This window comes from Hemicordylus capensis, chromosome 17 (assembly GCF_027244095.1).
Source record: "Hemicordylus capensis ecotype Gifberg chromosome 17, rHemCap1.1.pri, whole genome shotgun sequence".
Classification (NCBI taxonomy): Eukaryota; Metazoa; Chordata; class Lepidosauria; order Squamata; family Cordylidae; genus Hemicordylus; species Hemicordylus capensis.
The window spans coordinates 1,100,062-1,124,220 of NC_069673.1; the positions used below are offsets into that span (position 1 = coordinate 1,100,062).

At 48.1% G+C, this 24,159-nt stretch overlaps 1 protein-coding gene and 1 long non-coding RNA gene across 7 annotated transcripts in view; one reads left to right on the forward strand and one right to left on the reverse strand.

Moving 5' to 3' along the window:
- Positions 1 to 18,908, forward strand: part of LOC128338884 (uncharacterized) — a 73,237-nt gene extending 54,329 nt beyond the window's left edge. For all 4 annotated transcript variants that reach the window (XR_008312737.1, XR_008312736.1, XR_008312738.1 and 1 more), the window contains 3 exons: positions 13,934 to 14,038; positions 15,675 to 15,772; positions 18,712 to 18,908. This is a non-coding gene — a long non-coding RNA (uncharacterized LOC128338884). The remainder of the gene's footprint in view (positions 1 to 13,933; positions 14,039 to 15,674; positions 15,773 to 18,711) is intronic.
- Positions 13,618 to 24,159, reverse strand: part of COL5A1 (collagen type V alpha 1 chain) — a 374,283-nt gene continuing 363,741 nt past the window's right edge. For all 3 annotated transcript variants that reach the window (XM_053282026.1, XM_053282025.1, XM_053282024.1), the window contains exons 65-66: positions 21,624 to 21,857; positions 13,618 to 17,468 (exon numbers count right to left, since the gene is read on the reverse strand). In XM_053282026.1, the coding sequence (XP_053138001.1) occupies positions 17,322 to 17,468; positions 21,624 to 21,857 (381 nt within the window). In that variant the 3' untranslated portion in view covers positions 13,618 to 17,321. The remainder of the gene's footprint in view (positions 17,469 to 21,623; positions 21,858 to 24,159) is intronic.

The window sequence follows — 24,159 nt, forward strand, 5'->3', positions numbered from 1 at the left end:
TGAAAGCCTCATGTCCGGAGGTTGCCCTGTGGCCCTTGTTATGAGGCCAAGCAAAGGCTCAGGGCTGTGGCCTTCACTGTTGGCTTGGGAAAGGGGAAGAGGGCTGGTCTTGCGGTAGCGAGCATGAATGGTCCCCTTTGCGAAGCAGAGTCTGTCCTGGTTTGCCTTTGGATGGGAGACTCCATGTGAATGCTGTAATATATTCTCCTTGGGGGATCATGTGCCTATAGGTCAGTGGCGGAGCATCTGCTTGGCATGCAGATGGTCCCAGGTTCCCTCCCTGGCAGCATCTCCGGGAAGGGCTGGGAGAAACTCCTGAGCCTGAAACTTTGGACAGCAGGGGGCACCTTTTCAAGGGACGGCCCCCCTCGACTTAGTGGGTGGAGTGCAGCTGTTCTTCTTCCACTCCACCCTCCCAGTGGCTGTTCCTGGTGTCTCCCTTGCTTTTCATTTTAGATTATGACTCCCCCCAACACTTGTGGATAGGGTGCCACCTTGTGGCACCCAGTTTGGGAACCACCCCCTGGGACCTGGGCAAAGATGCACCCTTCTAAGTACTCTTCTGTCTCTCCAGGAGACCAGTTGTGGCTGTTCAGCCCACCACAGTCAACCACCCTAGTGGCTGGTGGTTGTGGTGGTGTGTTTGTGTGTGCGTTTAGATCAGGGCTGCACAGCTAAGGCCCTCTTGCAAATGTTGGACTACATCTCCCATAAGCCCTGACTATTGGCCACTGTGGCTGAGGATGATGGGAGTTATAGTCCCCCAAACAGCTGCAGGGCCAAAGCTGTAAAGCTCTGGTTTAGCTGGTGGGCCTTTTAAGGACAAGGAACCCCCTTCTATTTACTTATCTATAGCTTTGGGAACTTTGCCTTCAAAAATATAATATATCAGTGGCCAACACACCGTGAACACTGCTGTGCAAGAGGGCTGTTCCAGCACAGCTGACCACTTGCACAATTGCAGGTCACGTGGTACATGCCTTGGTAGTAATGCGAGTACCACGCAACTTCTGATTGTGCAGCAGTACATAAGAGCAGCCCTGCTGGATCAGGCCCAAGGAGGCTCATCTAGTCCAGCATTCTGTTTCCCCACAGTGGCCCCCCAGATGCCTCTGGGGAGCCCACAGGCAAGAGCTGAAAGGGGCACACCCTCTCTCCTGCTGTTGCTCCCCTGCAACTGGTAGAGGCATCTTGCTTCGGAGGCTGGAAGTGGCCTATAGCCACCAGACTAGTAGCCATTGATAGACCTGTCCTCCATGACTTCATCTAAGCCCCTTTTAAAGCCGTCCAAGCTGGTGGCCATCACCACATCCCGTGGCAGAGAATTCCATAGATTAATTATGTGCTGTTTGAAAAAGTACTTCCTTTTGTTGGTCTTAAATTTCCCAGCAAATTCCCGCCCCCCCTTTTGTTGGTCTTAAATTTCAGTTTCATGGGATGACCCCTGGTTCTAGCTTTGTGAGAGAGGGAGAAAAGTTTCTCTCTGTCCACTCTCTCTACCCCATGCATACCCCATGGAAGCTGCTCCAGGTCCTCCAGCTATTGCTCAGCTACAACTCCCATTACCCCCAGCTGTGATTTGCTGTAGCTAGGGACGGAGGGAATTCGTCAACGTGTGGAGTGCCCCAGGTTGTTCAGTTCTTGGGTGCCACCATTCCCGGCTGCTGGGGCTACTGTGGGCCGATCGCTCTCTGCGGATGCCGAAGACCGCTCTGACTTTCTGATGGGGCTGCCTTTGAGGACCGCTTGCGGCTGAACCCGTGGAGGTGAATGGGGCCATAACGCGTGTGATGAATAGCACGAGGCGTGATTCTGATGGTAAACCCATTATCGTGGCGCTTAAAAGGCATCGGGCCCTGGGATGACAGAAGGTGCATACAGCGGAATGGCACGGGAGGAGCCATATTTCAACGCGCAATCTCTCTTCCCAACACCGAGGGTCATTTTGCGAACAAGGCTGAGCTTAGCAATTTTTACAGGCCTCATAGATCTGGGGAATTTAATTCTGTTAAGGCCGTCAGCTGCGGCTTTCGTGAGGAGCAGCTGATGGTGGGGAGGGCAAGGGAGGCATGGCAGAAGAACAGCCGGTCCGGTCCTTGAAAGGCACGAAGGAGCCAATAACTGGGCAAGGGATATACAGACCTGCATGCTTTGAACTCAGCATTCCACTTCACCCATGCATTTCGTTCAGCTGATTCCTGCAGTATCAAGAGCTGACTTGCGTTTATGAATGAGTCCACACACACTTTTTAAAAGGCCTACAGGTCATAGGATTGCCAAATTTCAGAGCTCTAAAGAGACCTTGGAGGTCTTCTAGACCAAGGATTCTCAACGTTGGGTCTCCAGATGCTATTGGACTTCAACTCCCATAATCCCCAGCCCCAGTGGCCTTTGCTTGGGGATTCTGGGAGCTGGAGTCGAATAACATCTGGGGACCCAACGTTGAGAATCCCTGTTCTAGAACACCCCCCCTCCCCCCTGCAGGGAACACTACTGCATCTCTAATGGAAGTTGTAGGAACATAGGAAGCTGCCATATATTGAGTCAGACCCTTGGTCCAACAAGCTCAGTATTGTCTACCCAGACTGGCAGCAGCATCTCCAAGGTTGCAGGCAGGAGTCTCTCTCAGCCCTATCTTGGAGATGCTGCCAGGGAGGGGACTTGGAACCTTCTACATACAAGCATGCAGGTATTCTTGTCAAAGCAGCCCCATGCCTAAAGGGAATGTCTTCCAGTGCTCACACGTGTAGTCTCCCATTGAAATGCAAACCAGAGTGTACCCTGCTTAGCAAGGAGGACCAGTCATGCTTGCTACCACAAGAACAGCTCTCCTCCCTCCAGACTCTCTGCTTGGGAACCTCCAGAGAACCACCACAGCTTGAGGCAGGCTCAAAATTGGGAGCACACACAGCTCCCAAACCCGAGTGGAATACAGTTTCCGATTGTGTGAATGACCGCCATATCTGCGTGGCAGCGCTCTGGATAGTTGAAGATGGTTCTTCACAGGACCGGATTTGCAGACCCCTCACTCTCTGTCTTGTCGCCCTCTCTGAGCCTGTGCCAGTTCATCAACATCCAGCTCCGACTGGTCAGCTGCAACATACAGAGCTCTTTCACACAATCCAAAATCTGTGTTCTACCCGGGTTTGGGAGCTGTGTGTGCTCCCAGTTTTGGGTTGTGTGGAAGCAAGGTCAGAGGAAAACCTGGGTAGAAGTGATTGTGTGGAAGCAAGGGAGGATGAAAAGCGACCCAGGTTTTCCTCCTCCCTTGCTTCCAATCACTTGGAATGCATTCACTTCTACTCAGGTTTTCCTCTTAACTTGCTTCCACACGACTGAAAATTGGGAGCACACACAACTCCCCAACCCGGGGAGAACACAGCTTTTGATTGTGTGGATGGCCTCAAAGACTAGCTCGCCATTTCTAAGTGCCATTGGAATCAGTGACCCAGAATAATCAACCCTAGGGGTGGCTGGCGCCTTAGCCCCACCCACCATGGCCAAAGCTGCAGTCCCACAGCTTTTGGGGGCTGCTGCTCTGTAGAAATACTACTCTTTGTGCAGTGATGCTCTTGATTCTAAAGAGAGAAGATCTACACTCATGACTCATTCCCCATTTTTTGCTTTTTCACTCCCTAACCCCCTTTCTCTTCCCTAGCTATATGTCAAGCTGTTTCATTACCACACATGGCAAATATCTCTCTCTCTCTCTCTCTCTCTCTCTCTCTCTCTCTCTCTCTCTCTCTCTCTCTCTCTCTCTCTCTCTCTCTCTCTCTCATATTTTCTCCTCTTCCCTTTAGCCCTCTATATTTCGCATTTGCAAAAGTGTGAAAGGCCAATAAAGAATTTAACAGGAAGCAGCTCTATGAAGCAGCAAGAGGGCTTCAGCAAACCCTCTCTGGACTGGCTGAGCAGGGAGGGGTTTATATACCTAGTCGAAAATAAATTCCAGTTTACGGTGACACGACCCATTACTGTGCAAACGGCAAGCATCTGTCTTCTGCCGCCTCACGCAGGCATGCACCAAGGCGGACATGATCACCTTTGGGATTCTTTTTTTATTTATTTTAAAGATCCCCCTGCCCTTGATGGAAAATTGTGCTTCATAATTATGCAGAATATTTGGAGCTGTCCAGAGGAGCCCCAAAGAGGGTCTGATTAAATTTCATAGTCTTCCAGTGGGGAAGTCTTCCAGTAGTCTTCCATCCCCTGGAATCTGTGGGAAGGGGAGGCAAGTGGGCCAAGCCCAGACTGCGGCCTTAGCAACAGCATTTGCCTTAGCAACGCTGCAGACAGATGGACCATGATTCTCCACCTGTGACTGAAACCATGGTGGTCTTAAAATTCATTCTGTTTTGAGAGGAAGTTGAGATGGGAAGTGACTATGGGCCTCCAGAGCCAGGAGCAGTCTTTCTCCCCCTTTGGAAGGGCGAAGAGTGCCAGAAGTGTGGTGTAGCGTCAACAAAAGCAAATGCAGTTTTAGGGCTGCATTAACAGACTCAAAGTTTCTGTGTCACGAGAAGTAATAGTTCCACTTCATTCCATTCTAATCAGACCTCACTGGGAGTATTGTGCCCAGTTCTGGGTGTTGCATTTTAAGGAGGAGGGAAAATTGGAATGAGGGCAATAAAGGAGATCTGGAAAAGCAAACCCTGTGAGGAAAGGTTGAAGGAACTGTATATGTCTGGCCATGAGTGACAGAAGAGTGTTCTTCAAAGGCCTGCAGGGGTCTTGCACAGAAGAGGGTCATAACGTCTTCTCTGCTGCCCCAGAGGATAGGGCTAGATCAAGTGGGTGTAAATTACAGGAGGGTAGATTCTGGCTGAGTTTTAGGAGAAACATCTTCACAGAGGATGTGCAGAATGCTTTGAGGGCAAAATGTTTTGACTTGGAACAGGCCATTTTGAGCATTTTGAGCTCAGAATATTAAATAAAGGACTGCTTTCAATCTCGGAGCAGAATGCCCCCATTTTTATCAAAATGTCCAATTTTGGAGGCCTGTTTCCTGCTTGCTGATTGGTTTCCTGGCACTGGCTTGCGATCGGCTTGCGATCTGCTTGCTTCTTGGTTGGCCTATCACACAAATCAAGCGTTGTCATGGGCAACTGTGCCCTCATTGGCTGGGGGAGGAAGCCCCAATGGAGGGATTTTCAAAATGCATTCAAAGGAACTGGGAGGCAGAGAGAGCCCTTGTAGTGCGCCTCTCTTGAAGAGAAGCATCAGGAGAGGAGGAAGGTCAGTTTGACTCTGTGGTTTTCTCAGCAGCGAGTCTAATATGCTGTCTGTGTTGTCGCTGCTATGACTATCTGGTGAGATGGGGTTGTGGTGAGGAATGGACACTGGCAGGTAGAGAGGTAGGTAGGGGTGTGTGTAATATTTCTTGGTGATTGCTGTGGTGAGCTCCATGTCTGGCCTTGAGACGATCTTGTGCTTCGCTCATTGCTCTGGTCTGCTCTACAATCTGCATTGCAAGGTGTACGCAGTCAAAATGTGGCTGACGTTTCTCTAGTTGAGCTTATGGCTCTGCTTGCTGGCTGCTCAGGGTGTTGCTGTGGCAGCTGCTGCAATGCTAGGAATGCAAAGAGTCCTAATTAAGAGCAACGTGTGCCCGTGAGGTTATTGCCATGCAGGCATTGTGGCTGGCAGAGTGATTCTATTGGTGTGTGGGGGGACATTCTTGGACTGTGTTTGAAATGTGTGTTCTGTGTTGAGAGGGATAGTTTCCTCTTTGCTATGTGCTTCGGCACTGTTTTTCAAGGCAGGCTTGCAAAAGGCATTGCAAAAACCAATGCAAAAATGTGAGTGCAGGTTGATTCTGGCCATAGCGGAAAACGAAACACTCCCTTGTTCCCCATGAGGAGCTCCCAGGGACACCACAGTAGGTTGTGTGGTAGGGCGTAGATGGGGGCTACTTATCACCCAGCTCACGAAAGAAATGGGCACGTTTTAACCTTCCCCCCAAATTCCGCTAGCACCCTACGGCCCAGCTGTCTGACTTGGCACAAAGCAGCTTCAAAAATGCTGAGTGATCAAGGGTGCAGCACATCCACCCAGAGTCAGCTGCATCTGCCTCAAGAGCTCTACAAGGCACAGGTCTAAAAAATGGCAACATGGCCCACTCTTTCCTCACAGGGGCTGAAAAGCAAATGGGGCGGTGTGTGTGTGGATGCACAGGGAAGCCCCCTTCTTGTGCCGAGGCGGAGGGATGACGCATGGAGTAGGACCTCACTGCTGCCCTCCCAGGACCATCGGCTCCGAGGAGAAAGCCGTCTGTTCCCCGATTAGCATATTGGTCATTAGGCTGGGGTGTGCATGAGCAAAGCAGGTCCCAGGGAAGAGCAGCTGTGCTGGAGGGAACCGTCCCAAGGGAGCGTGACAGTGTGACGGCCTGGGTTGTACAAGATGTAACTTCAGTGTTGCACAGCTTGTGCGTTTTTTGCTGGCAGGGTGTGTGTGTGTGTGTGTGTGTGTGTGTGCGCGCGCATGCGTGCAGGAGGGTGGAATTTGCATTTGTCACTGCCTTCCCTGCGCGCATCCTTCCCAAGAAAAACATCTTTGGGATTGTCGGTTTTTGACACATTGGAAAGTTTTGCAGCAGTCTTTGTTTTTTAAAAAATTGGTGTATATTATTTTTGTGGTGTGACTAAATGGGTTCTACTTAGGTTTACTCATGAGCAGGGCAGGAGTGCAGAAATCTGAGTGCCCCGTAGCCAGTGGCACCTGAGAGAGCTGGCTCTGGGCCCTGGCTTCTGCAAAGGTCAAGCAGCATCTTTCTTGATGGGATGGGCCCATAGCTCAGTGGTGGAGCATCTGCTTTGCATGGCTGGGAGAGGCTGCTCCTCCCTGAAATCTTGGAAAGTTGCTGCCAGTCAGTGTAGACAAGACTGAGCTAGGTGGACCAAAGGTCTGACTCAGTACAAGGCAGCTTCTTAAGTTCCTATGTTCTTCTCTGGCTCCTGGAAAGTTTCCCCCCCCCGGAAGAAAAAAATAATAATGCCTGCTTGCTTGCTCAGTGATGGTAAATATGCACAGGATTAATCCCACAGTGGTGGGTGGTGCGGGTGGGAAGCAAACCTGCTCTTCTTGGCAGCCCCCCAGTCAAGCCTGCTTCTATCTGCATCTTTGTCACATTGGAGTGTGACAGAATGTCGAAGTACCGGAAACGATTCTTGGGAATTAGCTCAGTGCTAGACTGGAGATCTACTGATTATTAGACCTCCGTATTTGCACTGGGTAATTCTGAGGCATTAATGTTCCTCCGTGTGCTTTGTGAATAAGGCCCTGAGGCGTGAGACAAAGCCACTAAGGTCACACAGCAGTCTGAGGGGAGCAGGGACAGCCGAGCGTATTTGGTTGCCCAAGGAAGAAACTCTAAAAAAGCAAAAAATATCACAGCAGTCTAGATCATCTGGTGAAACAGAGCTTCGTGAGGTCAGATTGCTTGCCAATTTTGCCAGTGATAGGAAGTCCCTGCTGTGCAATGGGAGCCTCTTCATGAAAGATTTATGCAGCGCAAAGTATGAAAGTACTTTGAATGACCATGGGAAATAATGGCCACCCACTGTGCAGCTGTGCGGGTGCAGTTTTTGCACTTGTGCAAGAGTGCTGTGGCACAACTGCATGCCTGTTTTATTCACAGGCACGCGGAACATGTGGCAGTGCAGTATGCTAGGGAGGAGAGTTGGTCTTGTGGCAGCAAGCAGGAATTGTCCCCTTGGCTAAGCAGGGTCCACCCTGGTTTGCACTTGGATGGGAGACTACATGTGTGAGCACTCTAAGACATTCCCCTGAGGGGATAAAGGGGCTGCTCTGAGAAGAGCACCTGCCTGGTTGCATGCAGAACATCCCAAGTTCCCTCCCTGGCAGCATCTCCAGACAGGGCTGAGAGAGAGACTCCTGCCTGCAGCCTTGGAGAACCTGCTGCCAGTCAGTGTTGGCAACCCTGAGCTAGATGAAGTAAGGTCCTGACTCAGTAGAAGCCAGCTTCCTATTTTCCTAGAATCTCCCGAAATAATCCCAGGCTGTTTCTTGAAAAAGCAGTCTTGTGGTTTTAATAAGTCTTGATGTTGTCAAAATATCGTGGTGGGGAGGGGGAAATCTCTAGAAATCGCTTCAGTCAGAATAGCCTAGAAGCACATTGCAGGGGAAGAAGACGGCTCCCAGGGGCCCCACTGTCTTTCTGAGAAACGTCTCGACCATTATGGATCTTTTTGTTGACTAACCCACACCCTGCTTCAGAAGAACCCAGAGATTTCCTATCACAGTGAGCTTGGCTCCAGATTCCATGGCGCACGGATGCTGTCCCTCCTCGAAGCAGGTGTCCCCTCCAAGCCCCCCAACCAGGCCCGGTAGCTTGTCCTGTCAATGGGGCCTCCCCCTGGCCATGCATCCAGGCAGTCTGGCTTCGCCATCCTCTTGCATGATGGCGTGCGCGCTCCGTCTGCTAAAAAGCTATTGACAGATGCTGAGCGTTGCCCGAGGCCTGAGCTGCTTCAAATGGGCTTTGACAGCCTCAGCAGGTGATTCATTTTTGTCTTGGAGAGGAGAGACCGAGGGGGGAGATGTGAGGATTGATGGGTAATTAGGGGAGAAGGTGCGGCCGCTAACGTCTGCCTGGGTGGTACAGTGCAGCACTGAGGAGAGGCAGGATGCGATTACCCTGGGGCCAAACCCAATGCGGCTTGCTTCTGAGGAAGCCTGTAGAAGAGTGGGGTTGCTGAAATGGTAGCACTTCTGGGTAGGGGCCCGATTCTTGGCACCAGATTATCTGGGTCAAGCCAGGCCTGGGAGGAGAGCTGGTCTGGTGGTCGCAAGCCTGAATTGTCCCCTTAGCTAAGCAGGGTCCGCCCTGGTTGCATATGCATGGGAGACTAGAAGTGTGAGCACTGCAAGATTATATTCCCCTGAGGGGATGGAGCCGCTCTGGGAAGAGCAGAAGGTTCCTAGTTCCCTCCCTGGCAGCATCTCCAAGATAGGGCTGAGAGAGAGACTCCTTCCTGCAACCTTGGAGAAGCCGCTGCCAGTCTGTGAAGACAATACTGAGCTAGACAGACCAAGGGTCTGATTCAGTAGAAGGCAGCTTCCTATGTTCAGTGGAGAAGTGGCACCTGAATCAGCCCGGGGAGGATGCATTCTCCTGCCCACGGCCTCAATGTGGATCATTGTAGGAAACAAGAAACCTCCCTGCTCCAGACCTAATGCAGGTCTGATGTAAAATAGCTGCGATTCAGCAGTTTAAATATTGACCCTGAAACTCTAGAAATGTGTTGGTTATACTTTTGCTTTGCCATCTGCTCTCGCACACCTCATAATTTTGTAATGCCCCTTTAAATGTTTAATACCTTGTGACTTTACTCCCAAGAGACCCCTGTACTTTGCTCAGGAAGGGGGTGTTTGCCTTTACTCATGAGCAGACTGTGCAAGCTAATCAGACTTCCATACTTGTGCATGAATTTTTTTAATGCCCCTTTAAATGTTTTGCATTTGGTACAATCTTACTCATGAGTAGGCTTTCTCTAAATAAATAAATAAATAATTTTATTTATTTCTCTGTATAAACCGCTCTGAGCCATTTTTGGAAGGGTGGTGTAGAAATCAGATGGCTAGATAGATTGATAGATAGATTCTCTCCAGGATGATCTGACTTCAACCTGGCCTTGAAGGTCTCTCAGTGGTGCATTCATTGTTGTTGTCATCGAGTCCATCCACCTTGCTGCTGGTCGTCCTCTTCTTCTCTTGCCTTCCACTTCCCCCAGCATTTTGGACTTCTCAAAGGAGCTCAAAGGACTTCGCATAATGTGTCCCAAATATGATGGTTTGAGCCTGGTCATTTGTGCCTCGAGTGAGAATTTTGGATTGGTTTGTTCTAGGATCCATTGGTTTGTTTCCCTGGCTGTCCATGGTCTCCTCAAAAGTCTTCTCCAGCACCCAAGTTCAAAAGCGTCAATACTTTTTCTATCTTGCTTCTTCAGTGTCCAGCTTTTGCATCCATAGAGTGATTCTAATCTTTGTAGGTATAGATACATCACGGCATCTAAATATCCTTTCTGAGGCCTTCATTGCAACCCTACCAAGTGCTCGTCTGTGGCGTATTTCTTGACTGCTGGATCCTCTACTGTTGATGGTCGATCCTAAAAGGCAGACCTGTGTAGACCTGCCCTTTTACATAAGACTGTAAATGACCGTGCTCATAAGTAGATCCCAGGAGCTTTCTCATGAATAGAAGAACACCCTTGTGGCTGCCTTCTTGAAGGGACTATGCAAATTAATTGCAAGTAGACATGTACTTTTTAAAAGCTTTTTAAGCCTGATGGACGGCCTGTCTTCAAGGGAATCTAGCCACCATACAAGATCTTACTGGAGAGCTTCTGTTCCGTGTGCCGAGGGCTGGCTTCGTGCAGGCAGGACAGATCCTTCTTGGTGGTTGTTCCCAGAAGGAAGACCTACAAATGGGAGGAGAGCTGGACTTGTGGTAGTGAGCATGAGTGACTTGTACCCTTTGCTGAGTGGTGTTTGAATTAGCTTACTTTTGGATGGGAGACTACATGGCAGCTCTGTAAGATATGGGGCCATAGCTCAGTGGAAGAGCATCTGAGCTCCCAGATTTGATCCTTGGCAGCATCTCCAGGTAGGCTTGGTGAGACTCCTGCCTGCAACTTTGAAGAGCTGCTGCCTGTCTGTATAGACCAGACTGACCTAGGAGGACCACCAAGATAGACCAATGATCTGGCTTGGTTATGGTATAAGGCAGATTTATGTGGCTGTGAGCCACCGACGCCCATAACCAGAGCATCTCCTTTGCATGCAGAAGGTCCCCGGTTCCCTCCCTGGCAGCATCTCCAAGATAGGGCTGGGAGAGAGACTCCTGCCTGCAACCTTGGAGAAGCTGCTGCCCATCTGTGAAGACAATACTGAGCTAGATGGACCCAGGGTCTGACTTGGTATATGGCAGCTTCCTATGGCCCTGTGTTCTCTCACCAAATCCTGATCTTTCAGAGGCAGGTTAAGGCGGCTGTTCTTATTCAAGGGTCTGGGTTAAGAGTTAATCCTGGTGGCTTCAGCTATATGGATTTATTTTTTTTAAACTTGGCTCCTATGTTTGTTTTTTACTTGGAATGATCTTTATTACGGTCAATGGCCCATAACAAAAGCAAGACAATACAACTCATTTCGCAAAATACAGAAAAGGGGGAAAAATTCGTGAACCAATCATTCTAATACCATTTACTCAATTTACTTGGAATTTTACTGTGTGAATTGTTTGTGTTCCGTTTTCTGCTCTTGTATTTGTTTTGAACCATGCGTGAAAGGCGGCAGCCTGAAAATGTAAACCACAAATTAATCATGAAGGATGTGGCAGGAGGTTTCCAGCTCTGACCGAAGCTATTCCTAGAGCTACTTCGGAAGCTGCCTTCTACCGAGTCAGACCCTTGGTCCATCTAGCTCCATATTGTCTACCCAGACTGGCAGTGGCTTCTCCAAGGTTGCCGGCAGGAATCTCTCTCAGCCCCATCTTGGAGATGCTGCCAGGGAGGGAACTTTGAGCCTTCTTGCTCTTCCCAGAGCAGCTCCATCCCCTGAGGGGAATTCCAGTTGTCTCCCTTTCAGATGCAGACCAGGGCAGACCCTGCTTAGCCAAGCAGAGCATTCCTGCTTGCTACCGCAAGACCAGATTTCTCCCCCCTGCCACTATTTCCCATACCATCAAGCCACCAAACCCTCCAGGGTTGCTTTTAAAGGTCACCTAAGGCCAATGCCAATAACCATAACCATAATGCCAAACCTGGAGGGCTGCTGACCCTACATAAGGGCAAAGTGCACCTGAGCATGTGAAGAGTGACTTTAGGGGGGGTGGGGCTACCTTGTCTGTCTCTAGAGTGTGTGCAGGGCCGAGTCCGGCATGGTACACTTTCCTGTTGGCTGGAGTGGCGACTCTTTCGTGAGGCGAGGTGAGGCCTTGGCCTTGGGCACCCGATCCTGGCAGTGCCAGCAGCAGGGCAGCCAAATGTCCTGTGCCTCCGGGCAACTCTTCAGGACCCCCCTGCCTCCCTGCAGGCTTGGCAAGGAGCAAATGACCTCCCCTCCTTCTTGCCCCCCCCCATGCCATTTTCAAAACTTGCAAGGTTGGTCTTGAAAATGGGATGAGCTGCCCCCAGGGGTGTGGGGCAGGGCAACATCTGGGGCCCCACCTTGGGTCTCGCAATACCTTGGGCCACCCTGCCCCAGGTGACTCAGACCAGGAGATGGATGGCCATGCAAGGGGATGGAAGAGGCTTTGCCTGCTGTGTGGTCTAGACTAGAGGAGATAGAGAAGAGAGAGGGGGCAGAGAAACCTTACTCCCACCACAAGAACCAGGGGGCATCCCAAGGAACGGACGGCCAGGAAACGTAAGACCAACCAGAGGAAGTCCTTTTTCACACCATGCATCATTAACCTTTGGAACTCTCTGCCACGGGATGTGGGGAGGGCCACACGCTTGGATTACACCCATGCCCCCAACCCCCAGAATGGTGTTGGCCACATTTATGTACCTCTTAAGGCCTACTGAGGATCAGGTCCTTTAGCGCAGCCGTGCTAGTTTGCCCTTTGCTTTGCACGCTTTTGCTAAGCTAGGCTGCAAAATTTCATTGTTTTTATCTGTTTATGTATTGTTAAATGTATACACCGCCTTTCATTAAAAACAATCCCAAGGCGGTTTACAAAAGCTAAAAAACATAGAATAAAATGAAAGGCAAGTGAACGCACAGGGGTGCCCTAACAATCCAAGGACGTGGCTGTCACCTGCACGGCAGCACCGGCATCCTGCTGTGCCTTTGTATCTGTGGCCGATGCCCGCCGACCCCCAAATGCAGCCACCCCCATTCCACAGGGGGGCCTGCAGAACACACAGCACCCCTGAGAGAGGACTCCATCTCTTTGAAAGGAGAAGAGTGCCCAGCACGGAGAAGAGCGCAGCAATGTGCCGAGGTCAGCACAGTGGGAAAGGGCTCCCAGACTTAAAGCTTTTTGGCCCCCCATTTGAAAAAGGATCACTAGCGGTCCTGCTAGCAAAATGCTCTTTCATCTGCTAGCATGTGGTATATAGAAATTGAATTAATTAATTAATTAATTAATTAATTATTAGTATTATTATTATTAAATAATAACAACTATTAATAAATAATAATAATGTGGGTTGGCGTCCGCTAATCTGATGAACTCTGCATGCTTCAGCCAGCAAAGGAAAATAGGGGGAGGTGTGTTTTTTTTGGGGGGGGGGGTAGAAGTTCAAGAAGGTAGTTCAAGAAGCATTCACATCATGGTAGGTAAGGTGGAAACAGTAAACATGATTTATTGTGGGGGCGGGGGAACCGATTACATTTGTAACACAGGTTTAATTCCCCCCCTTAAGAAATACCTCTTATGGGCACTGACACACTGGATTGGAATTTGAAAGCCTGTACAAATGTGTCATCTGATTGTATGTGTGTGCGTGTGTGTATATACACTTTCGTTTTTTAAAAAAGGGCCCTATGTCCATAAAACTTTGTTTTCATAGGTTTTATTTTTCTTCTGCTCATCAACATTTGTTCAAGTCATATATTAGTGGGGAAGGGTGATAAAATTACACAAAGAAATGTCTGCAAATACAAGAAGTAATTTTTATTGCAATATACCGTAGCTAAGTGGTCTGGGAAGGAACGCGGGAGGGTGAGGGGAACATGGGATAGGTTTGAAACTTCAATACAGTTTTACAACACTTGGTAGGATTTTTGACAGAGGCACGAACAGTGGCAAACACAAGCAGAAGATTAAAGACCCCTCGATGAAAAATGTTGGAACAGAATCACATGACCTAAGTGTGTGTGTGTGTGTGTGTGTGTGTCTGTTTGCATCCATATGTACAAAGAGTTCTTTCACAGATGTAAACGTGCAACCTTTGACATTTTCCAGAGTTCTTGAAACAGGACTGTTGCCAAGGTGAAATCGAACAACACAATGCATCAGATCCTCAAGTTTCCTGGAATGTTGTTGAGCTGAGACTTCCTAGCACCAAAGGTACTACCCTTCAGGGAACCTTCCCCCTGTTCGACTCATCTGCTGAGGAACTCCTGAGTGTCAGTCGCAAAATCCCACTGCATTGGAGAGGGTTCTGGGATGTGGTCTAGCGCAAGGGATTCTGGGGTGTGGCTGCCCTGAGGTTCTTTAGCTGCTGTTGAGCTACAACCCCCACCATCTCCAGCCACAACAGATGTCAGCTTGGGATGCTGATGATAACTGCAGTCCAACAGGACAGACAAGTTGGCCACCTCTGGGTACAGGCATACACTCCATTTGTGTGAGGGACTGGCCAGGCTAGTTGGCCCTCACCAGTGACATGTGTGAACTGGAAGTGCAGGAAGTCCGGCGGGGCGGGGGGTGGGGAGCACCAAAAAGGGGAGAGGGCAAAGCCCCCAAGACACCCTAGAATGGACCCCCATACTTTCCTGCAGCTGTCCACAGCTGGGGATGCTCATCCTGGTGCGTGTTCCTCAGTCTTTAAGGGAAGCGTGTTGCTGATCCCTTGTGGAGGAATCTCTGATGCATTCTGATCCAAGCATTCCCGCAAACACAGTTGGAATATGCTTGTTTTAGAACGGAGGGTTGATTCCAATGGGAAAACCCACAAGAAACGCCCAGCTGGAGAATCTGCGGTTGAGAATCCACAGAGCAAAAAGCACAAAACGGAAAGAGAACATGCCTCAGGCTGCTTGTAAACATGACCCGCCATATATTTCATTGAAAGCCCAACGTGTTTGGGTCCAAGAGGCCCTCTTCAGGGTCAGTTACTTGCTTCAAGTAAGAGAGGATACTTGGCACAGAGATGGCATGAGGGCCTCTTTGCCCGAAACACATTGGGCTTCTGATGTATTGTACCTTTGCAAGCAACTGGAGACGCATTCCCTCTTCTCGCTGGGACTCTGGTTTTGCAGCACCAGGGAAAACCTCAGGGCCTTCACCTCTGTGGCTTCTCTCTCATGGATCAATTTTTTCTTCAGGAGAGCAGTGGGGGAAAGACATCTTATTGGTTCCTGTTCACAGTAAATGTGATGTCTTTTCTTTTACAAATCTGGTATTTCCATGGATATACATGGGCATAGTGTGTAATTTTCCTTGCCGCCTGGGTCAAAGCCGAAGCGAGGGTCCCCGTCAGAGCGGCTACAAAGCCCTGTGGCGGTCTCTGAGGCACGCATTCAAGTTGAGGAGGGGAGGTTGGGCCTTGACCGCAGTACATGGAAGAGACACATAAATTAGCACCACAAATGACCGAGTACAAATCTGGCATATAAAAGGCATGGATATTCTATTTGTTACATAAGGGACGAAACAAACACAAAACCCCACAAGTCAGTACAAATTTTAATATTTCCTACACGGGTCTTCCAAGGTACCATAATACAATTGAAGCAGCAGCTGATCTACGTATTGCGTATGAGGCTGGAATGCAACTCTATCCAAGAGCGTGTGGGGTGGGGTGGGGTGGGGTGGGGGAAGCAGGCGAGGAGGGAGAGCGCCGTGGAGGTGGATTCATGGCAGGGCTCCACCAGTGTCATCGCAAAGTTATTCAAATACATAGCACCAACAAAGAGAAATGTAAATAATAAAATATATATATATAAGCACCTGTTTTTATTTTATTTTTATTTACTTATAGAGAGGAGAATAATGGATATCCCTGCCAGATACAGTCCTCCAGTGGGAATGGAAGGTTGAAAACAAACGAACAAAAAAGAAGGCTTTTCTTTGCAAAAGGTACTTGAGAAATAATAATAATAATAATAATAAAAAACCTGTACATTAAGGCTGCATGTCTTTGCACACTTACCCGGGAGTAAGTTCCACTGAATTCAATAGGGCTTACTTTTAAGTAGACACGGGCAGGGTGGGATTGTACTGTAAATCTTGCCAAGATTTTTTAAAAAAAGAAAGAAAAAGCTGACCTGGAGGCTGAGCCGTTTGTCAGAGTCCACAAAAACAAGACGACTTTTTTAAAAAGCTTGCAGATGGATTTTGCAGCAACATATTTCCAGTCAGGCAAGAGTTCTGTTTGAAATGATTCTGAAAGGCCACTGTTTTTCTTTGCTTGGGAAACAGACTGTCTGTTTGCTTTGATTGAAAAATATATCTATTCAGGCATGGGTTTCAGTTCTGTCACTAGACTTTTTTGTCATCACTAGGGGGGAAAAAACCAAACATGTTCCAAAGTGAGGCTGCCATTCTAGGTGCATTTACATGCGAGTAAGGCTGATTGAACTCAAGGGAGGCTGACTTACTTCTGAGTAGACATGCATAGGATCAGGGTGCAAGCACCACCCTGAATGGCCCCATTTTCCTTAGGGACAAATAGCCACAGTCCTTGGCTGCATCAAGTGGACTTTCAGCACCTATATATTGGGCATTGGTAAGAAGCAATATTCCTTAAATTACCAACAGGGGGCATGGGAGAGTCACATGCATGTTTTGAAGCCAGAAACATTTTATATTTAAAATAATATACAAATATTTACTTACAAACATACAAAAATAGAAGCACCTTTATCATATGGGGTATACAGTCAGAACCTGGCAATTTTGTTTGTTTGTTAACTGAATTGGTTTCAGTTGTTACCTTTTACGATCTAAGCACGAAACAGAGAAGCCATCCTTTGGGCGGGGGGGTGGATGTTGCATCTGAGTTCTGATCGAAACCCCATTGAAGTTAACAGAATCCTAAGTGGAAGGGTCCCTCGGAGTCCATGGTCCACATTGCGACACAGGGACAGAGTTACCGTGTCGCACTTGGCATTCCATGGTATTTTCGGAACCTTCCATTGATGGGGAACTCTAGAAATCAGTGGAACTTCCTCCACTGGCTTCAGCAAGGCGGTCAAAAGGCGGAATGAGCAAAGCACCGGTAGCATTTCATGGCCTGAGTGTTTCCGATTTAGAGTAACACCCCTGCATTCCAGAGCAAAAAGCCAAGACGCATCCTATGAGGAGTGTGTTGGAAGAGGTTGCTGCTGCCAACAACAGATGGTGTGTTTAGGTCATGTGATTCTGGCATCCGTGGTGAGAATAACTGTCCCATCTTTGATGGTGGCTTCAACATGGTTTGGGTCCGGTGGTTGAGCTGGGTCTCAGGCAAAACGAGAAAACAAATAAAAATAATAAACCCATCCAACTGTCCAGTTTCAGAACGTGCATGTGACGATGGCCAAAACATAGCCACAAAAAAGAGGAGGCCAAAACATAGCCCCAAAAAAGAGGAGGCACAATGAGGTTATGAGGTTGCTCATTTGGAGACGAGTTTTCCGAGTGGCTCTCAGCCCAGGAAGCAAGCCGGTCCCACCTCGAACCCAAACTTCTGTGATGCTTCTCCGAAGTCGTTGAACATGATGTCGACGATGGGGACTTGCTCCACTTTGGGGGTGCTGATTTCCAAGATGGTCTTTTGATAGCCTTTCTTTGCCTGTAGAGTGGGGGGAGAAAAAGGAAGGTCAGAAGAACCTGGGACAGAGGCCTTATTCAGATGTTATCAAAAAACCCACTGTAATCATGTACAGCTCCATAAATGGTCCAGAAACTCTGTCACATGCTCTTCACAGCCACAGAGACTTTGGAAGAGGTGAATACTTTAGCTGTGGTGGTGGACACTTCTATGGCCAGCAGCCTTGGGAAATCCAGGTTGCTGATCACGGAAGCGCCAACCATCCTGGATATGGTGTCCCACCCCTTCAGACCAACGCTGCTGTGGGCATGGAGGTGGGCAAACATGCTGTGGTGAGCCTTCCAGACCCCCTTTCAATGCTGTGCATGATGACCGCAAGCTTTTGGATAGCATCTGAATAGGGCTAGAGATAAACCTACAAAGGAGCTAATCTGTATTGGGTCAGACCAATGTTGAGCACAAAGCCAAACATGACCCACAGGTTTTGCAGCTTTTGGAAGTATTGGCGGGGCACCCGGAGGAGGGCCTCTTAACCTTCATGCATTTAATCTATCATATTTTGACTGACTTTATAACTTTCTATAGTTCTTCGTGCAAACTTTACAGTTATTACTTTCCTCTGTTTTAAACACCACTGTTTTTCTGTTTTATCTTATGCTGGTCAAAGACCAAAATAATGACTGACTGATTGAAAATGAGATTTTACGATATGACAAATATTTATATACTGCTTTTCAACAATAAGTTCCAAAGCGGTTTACACAGATATAAAGAAAGAAAGAAACTTGTGATTTAAAAAAATTTTTTAGATGTTTTCACAGGAATCAGCAACAATGAATGTAATTTATAACGCATCCCAAGTAGGTTTCAAAACAATTTTGGATGACCTCTGACATCATTTAGTCTTAGATATCTATTCTTATTTATTGGTCAATCGGGCCTCTAGGTAAAATGTGTCTTTTAAAAAAAAAAGCCTTTAGAACTTGTTGATATCCATGATTGGAAATATAACCTATTTTGTGCCAATATCAGTTTATGGAAATATGGCAAATGTTGCAATGGTTTCTTCTTGTCAGAGATTTTTTTTCCAACTGTTTTACTGCTTATTATGTGTTTATACCTCACACAGGTCTATGTTTTGAAGAAAGTTCTTATATGGTGGCCCACTGTCTATCTAAATGTAAAGTTTAGGCATCATATTTTTAATTATGGTTATTGATAACCTTGAACGTTTTTTCTTTAAAATTTATTTTCTCTTTTCCAGACTATTGGAATAATAGTTAATTGGAATAATGGTTAATTTGGAGAATGGGGGTCCCACCGAATCAAACCATGTTCTACCCTCATCTCCTTTTGTGGAAGTGAACAGTTTCTTTTTTAATCTTGAATTTTCTTGTTAATGCTAATAATTGTTATTAATTGTTAATCTGGTCTGTGACCGCAATAAATTTGCTGCTACTATTTTGTCTTAAATGTATTATATTATTTTGAGTTGATTGTGAAGCACCTTTATGCATCTCTCTACTTAACCCAGGCCTGCTCAACTTTGCCCCTCCCCCCCGCCCAATGTGTTTGGACTACAACTCACATAATTCCCAGCTACAGTGGCAACAGCCAGGGATTATGGGAGTTGTAGGACAGCATCTGCTGGAGGGCTGACCTAACGCTTTATACTCTTCACACCCTCTTTTCTTGCCTTGTATACAGGCTAAGTTAGAGAGAGGGGATGTATGTTTTGGGAAGAGCACCTGATTGCTTGCATGCAGAAGACCAGAACGGTAAGAGGTTCAGTAAGACCTTGAACTTGGTGCACGCACACACAGACACTTCTGTTTAGTGTCTATATAGAGAGCCATTAAGAGTGTGTGTGTGTGTATAAACTAAAAATAAAAAGAGGGAGAAGGGGTTACTCACTCTGCCTTGTGCCGATATTTACACACTGTGTCTACATGTACTAAGTGTGTACATATACACACTTTATTCTTTTCAAACAGGGCTTTCAGTTCGCACCTTCTCTGGAATGGAGGGTATACATCCACATATTAGCCAGATTTACCCTCAGGTCCCTGTGAGCGATCGAGGAACACTTTATACACGATACGGGTTTTTCACTGAACAGTTGAACGGTGGCCGGCCGGTCAAATGGTCAAACTATTCAAATGCTGGTTGCGGAGCAGATGACCGGTCAAATTATTCAAGCGCTGATTGCATGACTGGTCACGCTATTCAAATGCTGGTTGCATGGCCGGTCGCACGGCAGATGACCAGTCAAACTAATCAAATGCTGGGTGGATGACCGGTCACGCTATTCAAATGCTGGGCGGATGGCCGGGGTCGCATGCTATATTCACTGCTATAGTCTGGCACTGGTCCTCTATCGAGGTCTGCCTAGTGGACAGATTGGCCCTGACCCAAACGGGCAAACCTGCTTCATCAGCAACCCACTCTGTTGGCTGACGAGCCATTTAACAAGCCAGCCTATTCACCGAGGCACGCTTTCCTTTCTGGATTAAAATTAGAGGCCAATTAGGTTTCCTTCGAAAAGTAAAAATAAGAATAGTTCATTTCGAGGGAAGACCCTTCCCTCCTCCGCGCTTCTGCGTGAGTCATTGCTTAAGATGCCTAGAGCAGTGACTAACACAGAGATGCAATAAATCGCTTCTTTTAAGGCAAGCAATTCGGCAGCTTCTCTGTCACGGAAGCGATTGAATGAACCACCCTGACCCAGAAACCCAGCACATTTACACCCTCCAGTGGAAGCTAACTGAGAGGAGGCAGCAAAAGCTGAACAGGGACTCACACAGACACACCACAGGGCAGCCTCCTCCATGGGGAGGTCCTTTGCACTTCCAGGAGCTTTCGGCTTATTGAATTGATTTCTTTCTAGAGTCACACGAGTCTGTCTTCCAGGGCACAGTTTGGAAAGCTAGATTAAGCAGTGAAAACTCCAGCTGATGATAGGAGGCCAAACTGCGGTGGTTGCAACTGGGAGCTGGTGTGCTTGCTAGGCTATGTTGTTGGTGTGTGGCAGTAAAAAGCATACAAAAGTAACTGTTATAAATGACCTTGCCTTCCAACAATGAATGGCAGCTCTTGACGGCAAAATGCTTATTCATTTAGATTTATAGCCTGCCTCACATTTGGGGTGGGTTGGGGGTTTGAGAAAAGGCATGTTGATATTCAGAGCATCCACCTAGATGGGCATGCATGTCTCAAAGGTCCAGAATCACAGCTGTTGCTGCTCTGGTAACCAACCACCAATTCCTCCCCACTTCCAACATCACCCACTTTCTACCTCCTGTCTGCAACATCTCATGTGCATATCCAGCTAACCAGTTGCAACAGAAAATTCCCTTTTTTGGTGAGATTAAAGCAGAACCCCCCCCCCGCACATCACTCCTCAGAAGCCAGCCTAGCTTGAATTCTGTCAATTTTTGTCTTATTTATGACAGAAATGTGGGTCCCAGGAGAAAGAGGAGCAAAGCAGACAAAAGAACATCCGAGCAGAACAGTGTTCCAACACTGGGGACATTTTTATTTATTTATTTTTGCAATGCCTGCTCTCACTTGACTGAGCTTCTTCTCCTGTGGTGCAGGAAAGCATCTAAGGGTATGCATCAAGGGGCACAAACTCCTCAGAAATAAATGTCCCCCATGTGAATCATGCTTGCATATGAGTCCCCCCCTAGAGGAGGGTGAAGGAATGACAATTATAAGTGTGGCAGAACATCTGCTTTGCATGCAGAAGGTCCCCAGTTCAGTCCCTGGCAGTATCTCCAGGTAGGGCTGGGAGAGACTCCTGCCTGAAACCTTGGAGAGCTATGGGAAGAGAGCTGCTCTTGTGGTAGCAAGCATGACTTGTCCCCTTTAGCTAAGCAGGATGCACCCTGGTTGCATACAAAAGGGAGACTAGAAGTGTGAGCGCTGTAAGATCCCTCAGGGGATGGAGCTGCTCTGGGAAGAGCAGAAAGTTCCCGGTTCCCTCCCAGGCAGCATCTCCAAGAGAGGGCTGGGAGAGAGACTCCTGCCTGCAACCTTGGAGAAGCTGCTGCCAGTCTGTGTAGACAACACTGAGCTAGATAGACCGAGGGTCTGACTTGGCATATAACAGCTCCCTATGTTCCTAACCAACTTTAAACCACCCCAACTTAAAACCACCCCAATGCAGACACTCACTGCGCAACCATCCAGGACAGCCCTGATGAACGGATTGTTGTCGTAGGACATCTCCTCGTCGTTAGAGCCCAGGAAGCGGATGGCCTTGTCGTAGTTGCCGGCGGTGGCATCGTGCCAGGCCACGGACTGGAAGCAGTTGTAGGTGACATTCTGGTGGGCGGACGCACTCAGGAGCCGCAGGAAGGTCATCTGCACCACGCCAATGGGGTTGCCATCGGCATCCACGTAGGAGAGCTGAGGGGAACAGAAAGTGGGGACTAGAGGGAAGCCGAGAATGCTGGAAGGTTCAGCAAGGAAGGCAGCAACCTGAGCTTGGAAAGGGATATGGCACAGGGAACACACACTTCTCAAAGCGCCTTCTCTGTTCTTCCATACAGTATCTCAAAAGGCATCCCAGCCACACAATTCGCCAGAGTACCAGCTGATCAAACAGAGAAAAACCTCCTAGGTATTTTTCAAAACTCAGAAGCCAAGCAAAGTTGCATCTGAGTTTGCAGAGAGGGTCTCGTCCTTTGCTGCATTTTCCTTTGATACTCCCAGAGCACCTTTCTGCAAATTGTACTCAAAGTGATGGACAAACATCTTAAAATCAGAAAGCTGGTTTTACAGACACGGATGCTAAGTCGGGGAGGGAAGGTGCAGACTAAAGAATCTAGCTGGAGACCTCCAAAACCAAAACTAAAACTTTGGAGTAAACAGGAAAGGGTTATCTAGATTCTGGGAGGTATTCAAACTAAGTGGGCATCCACACCTCTGTTGGAAAGATTCTGGTGCCACTACAGAAAGTGTGGGATAATGTAAGGACCTACTCTCTCTCTCTCAAAAAAGAGGAGGAATGTGAAAAGGATCTTTCTTGGGGCTGTAGTTGATCACAACCTGAACATCAGCCAGCAGTATGGCGGAGCTGCAAAAATGGCTAATGCAATTTTAGGCTACATTAGAAGATGTTCCATGTCACCAAAAGGAACAGTTCCACATGATTCCACACCAGTTCTGAGCAACACACGTTTAAAAGGATGTAGGCACACTGGAACGAGTCCAGAGGAGGAAAATAGACCAACATTATCAGGAGTCTGGAAACCAAGGCCTATGTTTGCCTGAAGAAGAGAAGACAGAGTGGTGGTTGGGGGAACAAGACAGCCCTCTTCAACTACCTGAAGGGCTCTCTCATACAAGAGGTTAGAGATTTGGTTCTCTCCCGCTCCAGAGGGCAGAACGAGATTTAATGGACTTCAATTAGAAGAGGGCAGGTTTTGGTTGAAGATTAGGAGAAATGTCTTGATGCAATTGAAGAACAGGGCCATTCCTCTAAGGGGGCGGTAGGTGGTGGGCTTCCCTTCACTGGAGGTCTGCAATTGGAGGGTGGGAAGCCATCTCTTGAGGAGGCTTTAACTCTGGGTGTCCTGCCCTGAGCAGGGGGGCTGAGCTAGATGAGCTCTGAAAGCCCCTTCCTGCCTGTCGGATTCTATCATTCCCTTCTCAGACAGAAGTACTTTCCCTTCATAAGCCATCATGGGCTGCAGCTTAGGATTATGACCTGGAGACATCTCGTTTCCTTGAAAGAACAAAGTAGGGGGGGAAATAAATGGGAATTTGCGAGTAGGTGGAGAGATCAATAGGCAAGTCGACATCATGGAAAAGGAGAAATAAGGAACAAAAGTATACCAACCAGTTATCTTCTGGATCCAGTGTGTCTGGCGAGTTCAGTCTGACTGACCAAGGCAAGCATGCCAGAAGGCAGGAGGAGAAAGAGTGACCAGGACCTAGAAGACGGACGGACTGGTGCCCCTTGGGAGCTACTGCTCCATTTGGGGCAGACAGGGCTGATTTCCAGGGGATGGGAAAACGAACCTGAGGTGGGCGGCGGTCCTAAGCCAAGTCGGGAAAGATTGCACAGCCCGTGTGTGTGCCTGTGCCCTTCCTCAAAGGAAATGCAGACTGCTGCTTTTTAAGCTGTGCAGTCTCCTTGATGTACAGACTGTTTTTCTCCCCTAGGATGGTGTGAAATGTCCCCTCCACCAAGTGTCACCAAAGCTGATCAAAACTCTCTTCGCCTCCTTTGGAGTGTTTCAGATTCCCCTCTAATTTCACTCAGCACAAGATCTGGGTGGCAACGTCGTTCTTGAAATCGCAGTTTGGTGAAGTTCACACAAAATGAACGCCGAGGTGAATTTGGACTGCCATCTCTTATGCAGAATATCTGTAAGACTTTTGAGGGAAGTGGAACCCCCCCCCCACCACTAAGCAACTGTTTTCATAAACACACCTCCAGTCGCCACCAAATGTTTCCAAAAGCCAATTTCTAGAAGAAGAAGCCTCCCTGGCAACATCTCCTGCACTGACCAGTGCTGGTTAGAAGACCTCCATGGTCCCTTCCAGCACTAATATTTCTGGGCTTGTTCTCACAACCAGCAGCTGGGTAGGAGAAGTGGCCAGCCATGCTCTCGAGAAACACTTGCGGATAAGCGAAAACCGAACTAGGTTGAGGGGGAAGTGACTGGGTGCTAGTCACACTCTGAGGAGGGCGGGATGGGAT